The sequence below is a fragment of the Dama dama genome, chromosome 11 (assembly GCF_033118175.1).
Source record: "Dama dama isolate Ldn47 chromosome 11, ASM3311817v1, whole genome shotgun sequence".
In the NCBI taxonomy this organism is placed as follows: domain Eukaryota; kingdom Metazoa; phylum Chordata; class Mammalia; order Artiodactyla; family Cervidae; genus Dama; species Dama dama.
In genome coordinates, this window is record NC_083691.1 from 84,068,220 (window position 1) to 84,086,995 (window position 18,776).

Here is an 18,776-nt window from a genome sequence, read left to right on the forward strand (position 1 = left end):
TATTTTTCCATAAATTTGGGGAAATTTCATCTGAAAGTTTTTGTTTTGACTTCAAGAATATTTTTAGTATAGCAGTTTTCTCCTCAAGGCCCTCATTCTTTAGCTTTTTGTTAATTCATTAAAGATTTCAACATTTTTATAGGGTTAGTGAGTATGGTAAATGTGTGTTATAACAATGCATTGTTCTTGGTGCTATAAGACAATAGAACTGACAGCCCATTATGGTGCCTGATGGTGACTGGCATCAGCTCTAAACGGTGCGGTTTTTGTTTGTCATCTCAGGGTTGCTTTTGGTAGGCAAGGACTCCACATTTTCAGAACTTTCCCATTAAGATTTCTCCAAACATGTTTAGGGTTCTTCTGTGGTTTTGTTCTGATTTTTGTAAGTTGATCGATTTTCCCCTGGTAGAGTCGTGGAATGAGATGTACATCTAGATTGTTGCTTCTCCCTTCTCTTCCCTTCTTTATTTTGCCCCTTCTTTTTAACCTCTCTCCTCCCCCCTTTTTAAAAAATTTATTTATTTTTTTTGAAGGATAATCGCTTTACAGAACTTTGCTGTTTTCTGTCAGACCTCAGCATGGATCAGCCGTAGGTGCACATGTCCCCCTCCCTTGTGAGCCTCCCTCCCGTCGCCCTCCCCACCCCGGCCCCTGCTGATGGACATCTCGGTTGCTCCCACGTCCTAGCTATTGTAGTAGTGCTGCAGTGAGCTATGGGATACTTGTGTCTCTTTCAATTTTGGTTTCCTCGGGAAGATGCCTAGGTGTGGGATTGCTGGGTCATATGGTGGTTTTATTCCTAGTTTTTTAAGGAATCTCCACACTGTCTTCCATAGTGGCTGTATCAATTTACATTCCCACCAACAGTGCAAGAGTGTTCCCTTTTCTCCATACCCAATCTAGCATTTATTGTTTGTAGACTTTTTGATGATGGCCATTATGACCAGTGTGAGGTGATATCTCATTGTAGTTTTGATTTGCATTTCTCTAATAATGAGTGATGTTGAGCATCTTTTCATGTGTTTGTTAGCCATCTGTATGTCTTTGGAGAAATGTCTGTTTAGGTCTTTTTCCCACTTTTTGATTGGGTTGTTTGTTTTTCTGATATTGAGTTGTATGAGCTGCCTGAATATTTTGGAAATTAATCCTTTGTCAGTTGTTTCATTTGCTATTATTTTCTTCCATTCTGAGGGTTGTCTTTTCACCTTGCTTATAGCTTCCTTTGCTGTGCAAAAGCTTTTAAGTTTAATCAGGTCCTACTTGTTTACTTTTGTTTTTATTTCTGTTACTCTAGGAGGTGGGTCATACAAGGATCTTGCTTTGATTTATGTCATTGAGTGTTCTGCCTATGTTTTCCTCTAAGAGTTTTATAGTTTCTGGTCTTACATCTAGGTCTTTAATCCATTTTGAGTCTATCTTTGTGTATAGTGTTAGGAGTGTTCTAATTTCTTTTACTTGTAACCGTCCAGTTTTCCTAGCACCATTTATTGAAGAGGCTGTCTTTGCCCCATTGTATATTCTTGCCTCCTTTGTCAAAGATAAGGTACCCATAGGTGCATGGGTTTATTTCTGGGCTTTCTATCTTCTTCCATTGGTCTATATTTCTGTTTTCGTGTCAGTCTCTCCCCCCCTTTTTAACCTCTCTCCTCTCTTCTCTCTCTTTCCCTCTTCTCCTTCTCTTTCTTCTTCCTCCTCCTCCTTCTGCTTTATTTAAAGTGAGAGACGAGGGCATGCTTTGCTTTTAGGAGAGTGTTCACATTTCCTCCTTCACGTTTATTTAAGAAGAGGAGGGAGGAAAGGAAGGAAGGATAAATAAAGCAGACTGGACCTAGAGTCTAGGCCTGGGGCTAAAGTCTCAGTTCTGTCACTAATTATCAGTGCTTTTTAACCCTTCAGGCTTAGTTTTTTAGTTTATAAAATCGGGCTTATAACAAGTACCCATCTTATCCCCAGAGAATTTTGTGAGGAATAAATGAGACACTACGTTTGAAAATGATATGTTTAACTATAAAGTGCTTTCTTTCTAAGTGTAACTTCTCTTTTCTATTTAAGTCCTCTGCTTCCATCAGAGACTCTCAACTTACTATTTCCAGATTAATGTTTCCCCGGGCCACTATTTGGTAGTGTTGTGCTTGCTTTAATACAGCCCTGCCATGGATGTTATTTGAAATTGAAGAAGTTACTCCCTTTTTTTATTATTCAAACAAGTAGTAATCACATGTGTTTAAACTGACTGTGGTAAAATAAAATGCCGAAACTTGTATGATAACTTTTCTCTGTCCTAACATTTAAAAATTTTTTTTTTTAACATTTGGAAAATTTAGGCTGAGTTGTGATTTCTATGGGATGATTGCACTGAGATATTATTTTTCTGTCAAAGCACTTGTAGCTCAGTGGTTAAATAATAACTATGATGCTTTAAGTTTTGTTGTTAGTCATTATGTTAGTTAAATATTAAAAAATCTATAAACTGTTTATTATTCCTGTCAAGTATGGTTTTAATAGAAATTCCTAACTGTAAACTGATTTCTTTTTAAATAATCAGTTTCATAAATATCCTGACTTCCAGTTAGTGCTGATCATGGTAATTCTGTGACCAAGCCATGAAGGCACAGCTAATGTAAACATATTTAATTCTGTTTAAATGTTGGACCCAAAGATTCTTCTAGTTTTCTTTTAGAAAAATATTTCTAAATAAATAATTGGATTCTTTGTAATAGTTTTGTATTAGTTTTGCTAATTTTTATGATGCATTAATTTTCACAGCTGCAGTGTAACAACTCCATTCCAAAAGACTTACAAAATCTAACTCTATGTAGCAGTGTGTGAGCAGGACTTAGAAGATTCACTGCAGTGCTATAGAGAGAGAGAGAATGGCTGAAAATTACCCTATTAAAATGTTTAGTAGAACAAACAGGTTTTTTGAATATCACTTTATTTCCTTAATTAAAAAGAGTTACATAGATTCAAGAAAATAAAATAACAGAAGCACAAAGCTCTTAGTAGCTGATGGTTTTGTTCAGGCTATTAATAGTGCATTTTCTTAGAAAAGACACATATGTTCATTGTCCTCTCTGGCTCTTTGTCCTGTATTGAAGTTTGATTGTTCTTTGCATTACAGTCTGGTTAATTTTCCTCCTTTCTATCTCCTTCTCTTTTCTCATGATTAACTTTTTCACCTTACGATTCCAGAGATATTTCTAAATATATAAAAATGAGACCTAATGGTCCTTGCTAGATTTGTTATTAAATCTAAGTTATGTATATCTCTGAAAGATCTGTATTTTAAGAAAAAGTTGAATATGTAGACAGTTATTAGAGGAAATTGATAAAAGCTTGGGATGGTGGAAATAATAATGGGAAGAGTTCTCCCTCCCCCACTCCCTCCAACGGAATACCTTCTCAATATTGTGGCATGCATTTCTGAGTTTGTGGTTTTTGTGATTTTAGGTTTTATGAGAGAATGATGTACTAGACTTAAAATTTAGCATGGTTATATTCTGAAAAATTCTTGCAATGTTTTATGGAGTGTTTCTTTCTTTGGTTAGATTAGAATATCTGCACACTGTACAGACTGCATCCCAGAAATGTAAGATTTGATTGTGGTTCTCGTAATACAGTATGTCAGGGACGTTTTTCATCTCTCTGTAATATAAATGCATGTGTTGTATGTCAATGTTTTCAATATGTGATTACTTTTGTTTATTTAAAAGAAGCCATCATTGAACAAAGTTTAAATTACTGCTTTAAAATGTTTAATAATATGTAAAATCTTAAAATGATATCTGTTTTTTCTACTGAATTGGATAGGTATCACAGTTACTTGACACAACAAAGATCTATTTTCTGAAGAAAATAATAATTGGGTTTTCTCATTCAGGGATAAGGGGATATTGTCTTCTTTGTTTAAGTTAATTCCATAATATATTCCAGTATTTTAATTGAGCATGCTTTTATCATTAGATTGTTAGGAAGAAAGTATTGCCCGATAGCAGTGAAGATCGGGATACAAAAGAAGCTCTAAAGGAGTTTGACTTCTTGGTTACATCAGAAGAAGGAGACAGTGACTCCAGAAGCGCAGGCGATGGGACAGACTGGGGTAAGGAGGAATCCTGGATCCAACCAGAGATGTTATGTAAATGAACGAAACTAATATTTTACTAGGAATGCAGCATCTTGAAGCACACTTTAAGTCTCTTACAGTATTAAAATGTTGGACATTCTGGGGACGTTTTACCATCATGACCTTTTTTCCAGGATGTGTGTCTGCGTGTTTAAAGAAAGCTGTGCAGCTGTTTACCTTCCTCATTTTTTTTTAACATAAGTGGTATAGTATGAAAATAATTTGAATTTATAGAATGTTTCTGCCTCAACAGTAGAACTTGCAAGTCTAGATTTTGTGGAAATTGAGTATGAGAACATAGTAGTAGATCTCATTATTTTTTCTTTTCTTTCTTGTTTTTTTTTGGCCATGCCTCATGGCATGTGGGATCTTAGTTCCCTGACCAGGTATCAAACCTGTGTTCCTTGCAGTAGAAGTACAAAGTCTTAACACTGGACTGCCAGGGAAGTCCTTGTAAAGAACTTAGAAATCTCATCTCTGGCATCTTCTGGTTTGTCACAGTTCTCCTATGATCTTCTGTTACTGTTGTTATCAGTATGGTGTTAAGAGTATGACATAGCTAAATTTTTACTTTAAAAAGCTGAAGGCATTCTAGGATCTAAAATCTAACTTAGTTTAATTTATTATTAAGATGTAATTGATGAAAATCTACATTTTTGATTGTTAGATTTTTCTGAAAAAAGTAGACTTTCTACTATTGATAGTAGAATAAAAGTGTTGAGTTTTTATGTTCAGAGACTGAGTGATCTGTTTTTTAAACTGTGGACTGAAACTTGTTAAAATAGATTTCTGATTATTCTGGTTCATTTTGGCTTATTTCAATCATTCAACAAATACTGATTACATGCCTTCTTTGTGCCAAGTCTTCTAGATGAAGATCCCTACCCCTGTGGGTCTACATTCTACTAAGAGGATGTAGGCAGTAAGGGATAAACATGATAAATGATACAGTAAGTCAGAATGTGATAAATGCAATGGGAAATAGAAAAAGCAGAACAGAGTAAGTAGATGGAGAGAGCTGGGGACAGGGTGGAGTGGAGTGGATAGGTTACAGTATAATATAGATTGATCATGGAAGGTGCATTGAGAGGGTAACATTTGAATGAGAGACAGCATGGATGAGAGAGTTAGCCACATGGTATCCAGGGGAAGAGTGTTCAAGAAGAAGAAAACTAGAACATATGCCCTAAGATAGCTGTAATCCAGGTATGTTTGAGGAATTCAAGGAAACTAGGGTGGCTGGAGCAGAATGATAACGAGGGAAAGGTAGTGGGAAGTGACCGAATCAAGTGGAGCTGTGTAGACCACTGGTGAGATGGAGACCATGGGACGGTTGAGCCAGAAGGGTGACATCATCCAGCTTTTGTTTGAAAGCATCACTTTGGCTGCTGTGTTGAGACTAGACCACCCAGGGCAATTAGTGTTGGCAGTAGACTTGAAGAGGAGAGGGGAAAACATGTGCTGTAATTCTAGGAAGAAGCAGAGGTCAGAGAAGTAGTGAATATGCTGAGGAGTGGTCAGATTCTAGATGTGTTTTAAAGGTAGAGAAACAATATTTCCTGAAATAGTTCTGGGATTTGGAAAAAAGGGAGGTTTTTGGTCTGATCAAATGAAAGTGTAGTTCAGTTCAGTTCAGTCGCTCAGTCGTGTCCGACTCTTTGCGACCCTATGAACCGCAGCACGACGTCACCAACTGCCGGAGTTTACCCAAACTCATGTCCATTGAGTTGGTGATGCCATCTAACCATCTCATCCTCTGTCGTCCCCTTCTACTCCTGCCTTCAATCTTTCCCAACATCAGGGTCTTTTCAAATGAGTAAGCTCTTCGCATCAGGTGGCCAAAATATTGGAGTTTCAGCTTCAGCATCAGTCCTTCCAAAGAACACCCAGGACTGATTTCCTTTAGGATGGACTGGTTGGATCTCCTTGTAGTCCAAGGGACTCTCAAGAGTCTTCTCCAACACCACAATTCAAAAGCATCAATTCTTCGGTGCTCAGCTTTCTAGTCCAACTCTCACATCCATACATGACTACTGGAAAAACCATAGCCTTGACTAGATGGACCTTTGTTGACAAAGTAATGTCTCTGCTTTTTAATATGCTGTCTAAGTTGGTCCTACCTTTCCTTCCAAGGAGTAAGCGTCTTTTAATTTCATGGCTGCAGTCACCATCTGCAGTGATTTTGGAGCCCAAAAAAGTGGTCAGCCACTGTTTCCACTGTTGTCCCATCTATTTGCCATGAAGTGATGGGACCAGATGCCATGATCTTAGTTTTCTGAATGTTGAGCTTTAAGCCAAATTTTTCACTCGCCTCTTTCACTTTCATCAAGAGGGTCTTTAGTTCTTCACTTTCTGCCATAAGGGTGGTGTCATCTGCATATCACAGGTTATTGATAGGGCCTTCAAATAAGATGGGAAACCCTGTAGATGGAAGAGATGGGATGGGAAAGATTGGGAGTTTGGTTTTGTGTGTTTGGTTTGTGATTAGAGTTCCTAATGGAAATACAGAGTAAGCAAGTGGATATATGTCTTGATTTCAGGTGAGAGTCCTGAGCTAACACTTATATAATGTTATATGTATATAGTAATTTATTTTATAGTAAGTATAAAATACATAAAATATTTGCTTTTTAAATTTTCTACTCCTGAAATGGTGGAAATTAATGGTGGAATTTCTTTTTTCTTAGAAGCTCAGTTTCCAGCTTTAAATATTTATAAATTAACGGGTCACTTAAATCATTTTAACTGTTGAATGCCAGGTTGATTAACAGGTTTGCAAAGTGCTATTTATAAAGCCTGTAAAATAAAAATGATCATTTGCTGATAAACACATGCCAGAAATACAGTTTTTGAAATGAAAAGATCATTGAAGACTATTTTGTACCAAAGCTTAATAATCTTCTTTCATTACATATATTAGTAAGAAATTTTTTTTGTGAGTCAATCCTAATCACAGTCTGAAAATGAAGGTTTCTTGATTGTAGACTTTTGAGCCTTAATTTACTAAAAGTCGGTCAAATGTTGCAGTGTTTTTTTTTTTCTATATCTGTTTCAAGGGAAATTTAATATTATTACCAAGGAAATAGAATTGGCTACTGTTTCTTGGATATTATATTTCTTGTGACATGTATCTGATGAATAAATAATAACTTTAAAATTGGTAATACTATGAGGAAGATGGTTGTTATGTCATTCATTGACATAACAGTGAATTGACTTTGAATGTTCAATATCGTATTGAAAAAGGCTGTTTCATTTGTTTCACTCTGTTTAGAAAAGGAAGACCAGTGTCTCATGCCTGAAGCTTGGAATGTGGACCAGGGAGTAATTACCAAACTCAAGGAACAATACAAAAAGGAGAGAAAGGGGAAAAAGGGGGTGAAGAGTAAGTGGAAAACATTGTATCTGTAAATCATAAATTTTTACCTCTTTCATATCCCCCAATTTTTTTTTCCAATGTTTTCCTAAAACTTACTTACTCTTTTTTTTTCTTCTCCTGACCTCTTTCCTTTTCACTTGCTCTTCAGGGGTGGAAATTAAATGGTTAGATATTTGATCATGAACTTTGAAAAAGAAAAAAGCTGTGAATATAATTATGGGACCATAATGTATCCCAATAATAAATCCAGAGCATCATGAGTGTATGGGACTGTGTTTTCAAACATAGTATTAGTTTGATTTTTCAAATTATATGTGCTTAATTACAGTAATGATTTTTTACTGTTGATAATTGAAATCTCATCTAGTGTGACCCTCTGGCAAGCCACCAAAGTAATTGTTTACAATTTTAGGTCTTGGTCACAGAAAGAAGGTTAATTTCTACCCCTGAATATCCTATGTGTTCATAACACACAGTTCATTTGCTCTCATCACTATATGTTATACAGGTCACAGAGTCAGACACAACTTTTTTAAAGTACTTATTTTTCTAATTTAAAATTTTGGCCAGTGTCATTTATAATATTACCAATTAGGTTTTTCTTTTCCCAACAAAATGTGTTCCACATCAAAAATGGAAACTAAAATGAAATTTCTAGCCCTGTGCATCATATCATTATCTTATTCAAGTTATTAGTAAGGTTTAACAATAGATCTAGTTAGGTATATAGAATATAATTACAAAAGCTTTCACACATCCCTGAAAACCATCTTAACCACCTTTTTAGGAGAGCAAGGTTAAATTACCTCCTTGTGCAACCACTCTCATTGACAATATGGACATGGGTCTCCCTTTTATGGCAATAGGAATTTCATCTTTTGGAATATTAGCATATAGTGGGATTAAAATCCAACTTGAGTGAGGAAAGTATTTAAAATTGCAAAAGACTGGAGGGGTATGCTTTTTCTTTTTCTCTTTTTGTAGTGATGCTAAGGATTATAAAAAATCAGTCATTCTTTGATAACCTAGTAGTTACTGATAAATATTTAAATCTTTATTTAAAATATCTCAGAATTTACAAATATTTCACTTTAATGGATAGAAAGTCAGTGGCCTTTATTGATATTAGTATTGTACCAACTATTATGTAACTGAGAGAAAATGTCATTTAATGCCTTCTCAATATTAGTTAATCACAATGAGAAAGGTTAATATTAAAACATAGGTACATTTTCTACTTTTTATTAAAAATACCGATACAATTTAATTTTAACAAGCAATAGTGAGACATGGTTTGTTATGACTTCATAACCATGATACAACCATTTAAGCTGAAATTTTAAGGAATATTTTTCATATGCAAGAAACAAGGAGAATATTTTATTTGTCAAATTGACTTAAAGTTAATATATTTGTCATGCTACAGTAATAAATGTCTTAAAATGTAAAAGACCTGTTAATTGGAAAGGTATCAAGGACTTATGTAGAATTCATCTATTATTTATTATTTGGTTCTTATCAAATATCAAGGCTTCGCTGTAGTTGGAGTTAAGCATTTAAGGTCTCAAGCTGCACCGTTTGACTGAAGTAGTATTCCTGCTAAAAGAAGCTAGTGGATTTCCTGAGCCTGAAGATTGTGATCACTGTTTCAGGCATATGGTACATAGCTTTTTAGTATGGTGAGAAAAAAATGATTCTTTAGGAGAAAGGCTAATGTTTTTCACTGAAGAGAGAAAGACCGAAGACTGAAGTTCAGCACATTTTATCATCATCAGTTTAGGTTATCTTGATAAAATGATAGCTTGGGAATGAGAGAAGACATGATAAAAACAGAACTGAAAGACGTAAAATGAAAATAGAACTGAAGGAAAGCTTTGAATTGACATAGGAAGCACTAATTTATAAAGCATCATAGGTATCTTTTTAAATTGAGCTGTTTCTCATTGGAAGAGGCTATGTCTTTATAACATGGGCTAGTAGAAATATTTTCAGTCAAATTGTGTTCTCTGATCACACTATTTTAGAATGTATTTCTAGGCAGTAGTTAAAATTGCTTAAAAATAGGAAAAAACCATAATGGACTATGGGTAAGATTTTCCCATTCTTAATTAAACTTATAACAGGAAAAACAACCGAAGATCTGTTTCAGCCTCTATCCTATATAAAACAGTCAAAACAGGGATGTGGGAGAATGAAGCATCGAAGTACAGGTAAGTAATTGGTAGGGTGTGAGACTTCACCTTGGGTACCTTATTTTCAGGATGGAAAGCAGTGAATGCAGCTTAATTTAAACAAACATAAAAGAATGTGATTGTTTAATTTAGTACACAGCAGCTTCACAGTCTGTGGTATCTGTGTTTAGAGTTGTATACAGGGATTCTAGAATAATAGAATAATATTATTTTTAATGATCCAAATTGCACAGGAACATTTTTTCATGCAAATAATGACATTATTCCATTAGCTTAATTTTAAAAATATATGTAAAACATAATTTTTCAAGAGTAATATACCTTTTTAAAAATCTTGAAAACTTAGAAAATAAATTACTCTTTAATATAATATAGTGTGGTAGTTTTAAAGGTGAATATTGGCAGATGTGAATAAGGTTTATGGCACCATTTTGATGCAGTTGAATAATTCTGTTTTCTCTTTTTTGTTCTCTCCCTCCCTTTTCGGGGCTAGGGCCCAATAGGTCAAAACTACAAGATATGCTTGCTAATTTGAGAGATGTTGATGAACTTCCCTCCTTGCAGCCATCTGTGGGTTCACCTTCCAGACCCAGCAGCTCCAGGCTTCCTGAACATGAAATAAATAGGGCAGATGAAGGCAAGTACTTGGGACACACTAGAGCACAAAAAGCACTTGGATGTACTTATCTAAATTCAGGTATTAGAGAGGGCTCTCTACGAGAAGAATTTTATTCTACAAATGTTTGAACTATGTATGTAGTACTCCACATTGTAGACCTTCTTATATTCAAGGGGGTTTGATTATAACTATAGTCTTTAAGACTTGAAGAAAGATGCGTAAACTTAAAACCAAGTCTAAATTGTAGTTTGGAACATCCCCCTGCAGCTTCACAGAAGCCATGTAGTTGATGTAAGTACACGTAGTTCTAATGCCATTCCAACAATGAGAAACCTGAGTATATACATAGTTAGTAAATGTTTACTTTGAGACTCACATAAATGTTTTCATATGTTTAAGCATTTATCATTGACAAAAAGAGAAAAAAGGCACCTGGAAGTCTAGTCACATTTCCTTGTTCTCTTTCAGTCCTTGTCTATGTGCATATACTTTTTACAGAGTTATAGTCACCATGTAGAAGAATTCAGTTGTATTTATATATATAAAACAATAAATTCATAATTATAATTTTAAGATTAAAAATTTTAAATTAAATATTCTATTTTAGACTTGATACTTAACCTTTCCCCTTTTGGATATTTAGATTATTCCCAGTTTTTTATAGTATAATCTTGTGTTATATAAATGTAGTTTTCCATCTCTTAGATAGAAGTTCTGATATTCCTATTTATAAATGTATAAAATGCTTATATGTGGAAATTGATTTTAAAATATGTACTTACATTAGCTGAAAGTCATGAATGACATAAAATTAATCTTCATGATTAATGAATATATTTTGAAATTTATTTTTAAAAATTGCCTTGAATTTAAATATTATAATTACTTGCAGTGGATATGTCTCTTCAAATTACTATTTATTGAATAAAACCACCAAAGTCACAGAGAAACATGTATTATTATTCTTTCTTGGTTCTAAATTTGGTTGTGTTTTAGAGAAATGTAAATTGACAGGACCTCGATCGATAGATTTTTGTGTTTGGAATACTTTTTCAATAAATTGTTTGATCATTGCATGGCTAATTTATTAGCATTAATTATAGTATACTGGGAATTCATTTTCCATACATTAAATAATGAAGAGCCAAATATGATACGTTTCCATTCTAGATGAACAATTTATTTGATGTAGATACGTATCTTTTAAATTAAGCTGTGAATCTTGGGGCCTCAACAGGTATGTTTGTTACTGACTAGGAGATTCATTCAGCTGATACTATAGATGTCAGAATTTTAATCAACTTCCTTTATTCTAAGATCAGGTCTGATAAGAAGGAAAGTTAGTTTTTGTCTTATTCTAATAATCTCAAAAGAGTTTTATCAGAAATTTCATCTTACAGAATTCATTTTTCTTAATTGAAAGATAATTGGTTTGCAGTGTTATGTTGGTTTCTGCCATGTAACCCAATTACAATAATAGAGGCAGAATATGTTCTAAATGACAAATATGCAGAAAAGGATGTATAAACCACAGAAAATGCCCCTAATTAAAAAAAAAAATTTAAGAACCTTTAGAACGAAAGTGTTGAATGTCTAATTTATGATCTGTAGTATTGGTCCTACATCTGCTCCCACAGTACAGAATTTTCACAAGTGGAAAAGGCACTTAACAAATACGTTGTAGATTTAATTGCCTGTGACTGATGCTTTTCAGTCTCCAGTCCAGTATCAGAAGAAGTTTCCATAGCTTGTGTGTGCTATGTAATTTTATTATATATTTTTATTATAATTATTCAGAAGGCAGTGCTGCACTTGAGGCATATTTAAATTATTTTTGTAAAAGCTGATTAGAGCCTTTAGTATTTAGTTGCTGATAGAAATGTGACCTCTAATCGAAAGCTCTCAGGACTCTTAGAGAGCAGTCAGTCAATGGTTTGCCCCTCGGAGCTCTCTCTCTTTGGCCCTTAGGTCTGCTGGCTTAGCCACTGGTGTCTGTGGAAGCAGTGGTTGGTTGCCTTCCTTTGTTTTCAGATTTGACTTGGCCATTCCTAGAACAGTTAGTTAAATTAGCCCACGAAATGTGAGTGACCAAATCACAAATCTTAGTTTTTTTGGGGGGTGGGGGAGAGCCATTTTTACTTCATATCTGAACCGAGCTTTCTGGCAATATTAGACATGAAAACAAAACAAACAAAAGAACACCTGGCTGAAGATCTAACCTCCTAGTCTCATGTGAATCATTTGGTTGAAATTTTGGCATGAAAATTGCTGTTCTAAATGAAACAATTCCTGCTTTTTATTAGTAAATGTTTAGAGTTGTTCAAACTCCTCATAAGATAACGTGGTATGTTTGGGTAAAACCCATTTTTACTATTGCAGCTTTATTGTATGGTGGTTTGAAAATGTCTTATCAATTTATACTCTGTTTTGTTCTTGTAACGATTTTGAGTAGAGTTCCTGCCACTAGTATTTTTAAAAGTTCATAGCTGTTCTTTTCATTTCTTCAATATTTATGATTGAATCTAAAATCATATGATTGAATGTAAAACTGAAAAACATCTCATAAATCTATTCTCTGCATACATTGATTAGTACAGTTGACTTGTTTCTTAAAAAAAAAGTTAACTAACTTCTTTAGCAGCCAAAGTTAAACTACTAAATTCATCTAATCAACTCATAAATGTTTGTCATCAATAAAGTCACTACCTTGAGACAACTACTTAAAGAATGATCTCTGATGGCTTGTCAGAATGATTTGCATTTATAAAAAGTGTTCCAGTGGACACTTTAATAAAAAACTTCTTTGAAATAAATATTTTTAAATGAAATATAATATACTTACAGTAAACGGCTAAAGTCACAGGGATGAGCTCAGTGAGTTATCTCAAAGCAAAACCATTCATTTCACCATTGCCTAGGTCAGGAAGCAGAACGTCACCAGGACCTAGAAGTCCTGATGGTGCTGCCTTCAAACACTGCCCCTTCCCTCTTCTCCAGAAGTAGTCTTGAGTTCTGACAACACATAGTCGCTTTGCCTTACATAGGCACTTTTTACTAATCTAATTATGAACCATTTTCATTTGAGATTTCTCTATATTATTTAGGTTATAAAACTAACCAATTTTATTTTGAATGAAGCCAGCAATGTTCAGAATCACTATATGTGTTTTAATGTACATTACCATATGTAAAATAGATGACCAGTTCAAGTTCAACGCATGAGGCAGGGCACCCAAAGCCAATGCTCTGGGACAACCCAGAGGGATGGGGTGGGGAGGGATTTGGGAGGGGGGTTTGGAATGGAGGGACACATGTGTACCCATGGCTAATTTATGTCGATGTATGGCAAAAATCATCACAATATTGTAAAGTAATTATCCTCCAATTAAAATATATTAATTAAAAAAGATTAACTCACTTACTATACATATTTTAATAACTGATAGAAATCACTTGGGTAATTAGCATGAAATATCAAATGAGGAAAATCTACTTTCTTTCATACATTTATAAATTTTTTTTCTACAGTGAAAAAGAAAGGGTTTGTTTCATGTTGTACTTTTCTAATTAGATGATACCTTTAATGGTTAAAATATGGAAGAAAGCAAGCACTTCTTCAGGATTTTCCGCATACTGAATTTTACTGTGTTTGAAAGCATTTATAAATAATCAAATGTAGATATGCCCTTATGAAATTAATTGTTGACTATTTAGAAGTTTTTTTTTTAATGTTTCTTTTGTCTTCTCCCTTCAGTGGAAGCACTGACGTTTCCTCCTTCTTCTGGGAAGTCATTCATCATGGGAGCAGATGAAGCACTTGAAAGTGAACTGGGACTTGGAGAATTGGCAGGCCTTACAGTGGCCAATGAAGCAGATTCATTAACTTATGATGTGAGTAGTAGTTTTATTTATGTTGTTTTAATTTATTTTTTAAAAAATAGAAAGTTCATTTTATAGAAAAAGATGACAATAGTTAAGACTTCTTCACAAGTGTGAAATTTGTTTCAGTTTTAATCACAAACTTTGGAAATAAGAGCATATTATAAAAATAAACAACACTTTTCACATCATACAGATTACAATTATAGGTTTTACCTAAATCTGTTAAGTCAGTAGAGCTTATTCATTGGTTTTAGATAAGGGAAAGAATTCCTTTTTCTATCACCAAGATTGGATTTGTCTTATGTTTTAAGATACTAGTGATTAGTTGAAATTCATGCCTGCCTAATGGCAGTATTTGTCTTGCTTATTTAATACGTTGTCAGTAATACAACAGCTGAGAACTAGTTTTAGCTGTTGTTAGACAAGGTGTATGCAAGATATTTTCCAGATGCTAAGGTTGACCTATCAGTGATTTGGACCAAAATTGTAATCTTTATACCTTTATGCACACATCCATTTAGTTAATCTCAAACACAGTTCTTTTATAATTGTTCATCGTCATCAAGTATTAGAAAAACAGTTTTTTATTTCATAAAGTATTTACAGCCTATCTTATCTCTTCATTAAAATCCTTTCAGTTTTATACTTCATCGTCTTCATTGGGGAATACTGTGTAGCCGCAGTCACATAGAGGATATAGCATGAATCCCTAAGTGAGCCTTGGAAGTATTCCAAAGAGGAACCTCACCACTCACTCCTCTTCCCGAAGGTCAAAAACTCTCTCCCTCTATGCTAAGTCCTTTAGTAAGTCTTTTGGGTTCTATCTCCAACAACTGAATACATATAATACATCTTTCTTCTTCCCCTCCTAGTCCATTTTTCTTCACCTGGATCTACTACAATAACCTAATCTAAACAGGCTCCTTATACTCCATTCTCCACATATGTGATAGAGATTTGGAAAAAAAAATTATGTTTTCAGTGTTTTTATATCCTTATATTTATGTCTTTTAAAAACACCATTTTGCTGGCTTTTATTTTTTAACCTTTGACAGCCTTTTAAAATTAGAAAGCGTTTAGTCAATTTCTTTTTAAAATAATTAATAATATTTGTACTTAATCCTGCCATCTTTTGTGCTGCCTATTCTGTGTTTTTCTATTTTTGCCTAAATTGGGATTGATTATTTTTTTATCATTCACCCCTCTCCATTATTTGAAGTTTATGCACTCTTTCATTACTTTTTAAATTACAGATTACTACACACATTCTTATCAAAATTTTATATGCAAGGATCTTTAGAACACTCTATTTAGAAAACTCCCACCCAATGTATATGTCATTCTTGTTATATATTTTACTTCTTTGTACATTAATCTTCTACCAGCTTCTGTTTTGTACACTCAGTAGTCAGAATTAGCTGTTTCACATTAACTGTCTTGTCCTTTTCCATTCTCCCCTGCATATCTGACTGCCCATCTGGGTTCATTTTTCCTTTACTCTAAGAATACAATATACCTGTTTAATGAAGATCTATTGGTGCCAACTCTCTTAGTTTCTGATTTTCTTGAATTGTCTTTACTTGTCTTTTTTTTGCCTGAGTAGGCTATTATTTCTGATTTCGAATTTCACTTTGCAAAAAATTTTTAGTGCTTTTTTCCCCCTTTATTTATTTTTAATTGAAGGATATTTACAAAAATTTTATTGGTTTCTGTCATACTTTTTTTTAGTGCTTTAAATATATTTCTTTTTTGTTGTTCTCTCTTAAAATCAACTGTCATTTCTGTTTTTGGTTATTAAGTAGTAGACAGTTTTTCCTGTGACTGTTATTTCTCTATGCCTTGATTGTCATAAAAGATTTAGTTGATCGTTTTTCTTTAATTTAGCCTTCATGAAATTCTTAGACCTTTTTGGCTTAATATGTTTCCTTGAGTTCTATAATGTTCTCAGTCATTCTCTTTAGGTACTGCTTTTACATCTCTCTCCCTCCCTCTTTTCTTCTTCTAGAACTGTTGTTATATTGTTAGATCTTCTTTCTATATTCTCTGTTTCTGATCCCCTTTCTTCTATGTTTTTCATCTTTTGTTTTTCTGTATTTCAGTCTAGATTTTTTTAATGACTCATCTTCCAGTTAGCTAATTCTCTCTTCAGTTATATGTAATCTGTAATTAAACTCATCTAATGAGATCTTATATCTTTGCTTCTAGGGTTACTATTTAAAAATTATTTACAGATTTCTTCCAGAATTTTCAGTCTTTTATCTTCTTGAACATAATAAGCATGATTACTTTAAACTTTGAATCAGAGACTCAGTAGTAGTTCTGTTACTAATTATGTGTTGTTTCTGTTTGTTTTCGTTTATTCTGTTGTATCTCATATGGGTATGGTTATTTTGTACTGTGTCCAAATAACTATATTTGAAAAATTGTCTCTAGAAATAATTTCAGGCGTAAGTTTATATCTTTCCACAAAGAGTATATTTTCATTTTCTTCTCTCAGATGTCTGCAGCCACTAGAAATCTGGATCACCTGCTTCATTTTCAGTTTTTGAGGTGATCTGAAGCTGACCTACAATCTTTTAAGGGCTTTTGTTCTTCTAGTTCACTCTTATGTGTAGGATACAGCCTTCTGAAATCAAACCCTAAAGCCAGGTGGTCTACTAAACCCTACTTTCTTGGCAGGCCCTGGACATCAATCTATATCTCTCTGCCTTGCAAAGTCATCAGAAGCACAGAGCAGCCATCTCTTCTGCAGTCAGTAAACACTTGCTGGGGATAACAGTTCCAGATATGAGGCTCACTTCCGTAGGCCTCTGTCTTCACCTGGATCCTAGGTTTTTTCCCACCATTTTGTTAGTTCTAGATTTTTTATTCTTAGCTTTGCTATTCTACTTGTCCTCAGTATACAGTTGGTCCTAATGATCTAGTCCATCATGACCAGAAGCAGAAATTCCCATTAGGTGCTTTTGTTCCTGCAAAGAGTTTGTTTAATACATAAAGGAATTCAGTCCTCTCTGGAGAAAGCTCATCCTTTTTTTCATAACTCTTACTTGTTAGAAAACATAGTCTGTCTCAGTTTCTAAAAGTAGTTCCTAGTTTTATTAAGCATATTAGCAATCTATTGCTGCATAACAACTTGTACCACATTTAACAGCTTAAAAGAACAAACATTTCTCTCACACATCTTCCATGGGTCAGCAGTCTGGGGACAGCTTAATTATGTGACTCTGGCTGTTTGTTTAGTTGTAATCAAGACATTGACAAGGGCTGCAGTTTTGCCTAGACTTGACTTGGGGAAAATCTGCTTCCAAGCTCACTCATGCAGTTGTTTGAAGGCCTTGGTTTCTGGCTGACTGTTGGCTGGGGACCAGTTCCTCACCACATGGACCTCTCTGTGGGCTTCTCAACAGAGCAGCTGGCTTTTCCCAGTGTGAGTGCACCTGAAAAGATAGAAGAAACACTTAAGCTGAAAGGTTTTATAACCTAATTTTGGAAGTAATTTGTTCCAACTTCTGCTGTATGCTGTTGGTCAGAGAGCAGCCCTGTAACATGGAAGTGTGAAAGTGTTAGTTGCTCAGTTGTGTCCAACTCTTTATGACCCCATGGACTGTATAGCCTGCCAGGCTTCTCTGTCCATGGGATGCTCCGGGCAAGTATACTGGAGTGGGTAGCCATTTCCTTCCAGGGGATGAACCTGCGTCTCCCACATTCCAGGGAGGTTCTTTACCGTCGGAGTTACCAGAGAAGGGGACTACCCAAAGGTAAAAATAGGTGGGGCCGATTGGGCACGTAGTGGCTGCCTACCACATCAAGATAATCAAAGGAATTTAAGTACTCTTCCACATGAAAACCTTTTAGCTCTTTAATAAGAATAGCAGAGGTCAGCTCAGTTGCTCTTGTCGCTGTAACCTTCCTGCCAGCCCTGCCTGCCCCCAAAATAATCAGCCCCACTCTTAGAGGAGCTCCTTGCATCATGTGTTTTGTCTTCACTTACTGCTTCCCAGGTGGCGCTAGTGGTAAAGAACCCGTCTGCCAGTGCAGGAGACAAAAGAAACGCGGGTTTAATCCCTGGGTCCGGAAGATCCCCTGGAGGAGGGCATGGCAACCCACTCAAGTATTCTTGCCTGGAGAACCCCATGGACAGAGAACCTAATGGGCTATGGTTCATAGGGTCGCAAATAATCAGACGCGACTGGAGCAACTTAGCACACATGCATTGCCCCAGTTGTGACATGTCCTGTCCAGATTTCTCTGCAGATTTTTAAATTTCTGGGTTCTAAATTACAGTTTAATAGTATAGCCTCTGAAACCAGACTGCTTGATTTTGAATCCTGACTCCGCCATTTACTAGATGGCAAGTCACTTAACTTCTCTTTCCCTAAAATGCCTAGTCTATAAAGTGGGGATAGTGTTAATTCCTACATCATAGAGTTGTGAGGATTAAGTGAGTTAATGCTTTTTAAGTCTTTTGAATAATGTAGAAAATAATGAATGCTGCTTAGAATATCAGTTGTTGTATCATTGATAATTTTTGTAACTGTGAGTATGGTAACATTTCTCCAGTATATTTCCAATACTTGCTTA

General features: G+C 34.8%; 1 protein-coding gene across 1 annotated transcript in view; it reads left to right on the plus strand.

Moving 5' to 3' along the window:
* The window catches only part of STRN (striatin), a 102,749-nt gene that overhangs the window by 59,963 nt on the left and 24,010 nt on the right, over positions 1-18,776 (plus strand). The window contains exons 7-10 of the mRNA XM_061155606.1: positions 3,964-4,099; positions 7,398-7,508; positions 10,188-10,331; positions 14,068-14,204. Coding sequence (XP_061011589.1) covers positions 3,964-4,099; positions 7,398-7,508; positions 10,188-10,331; positions 14,068-14,204 — 528 coding nt within the window. The remainder of the gene's footprint in view (positions 1-3,963; positions 4,100-7,397; positions 7,509-10,187; positions 10,332-14,067; positions 14,205-18,776) is intronic.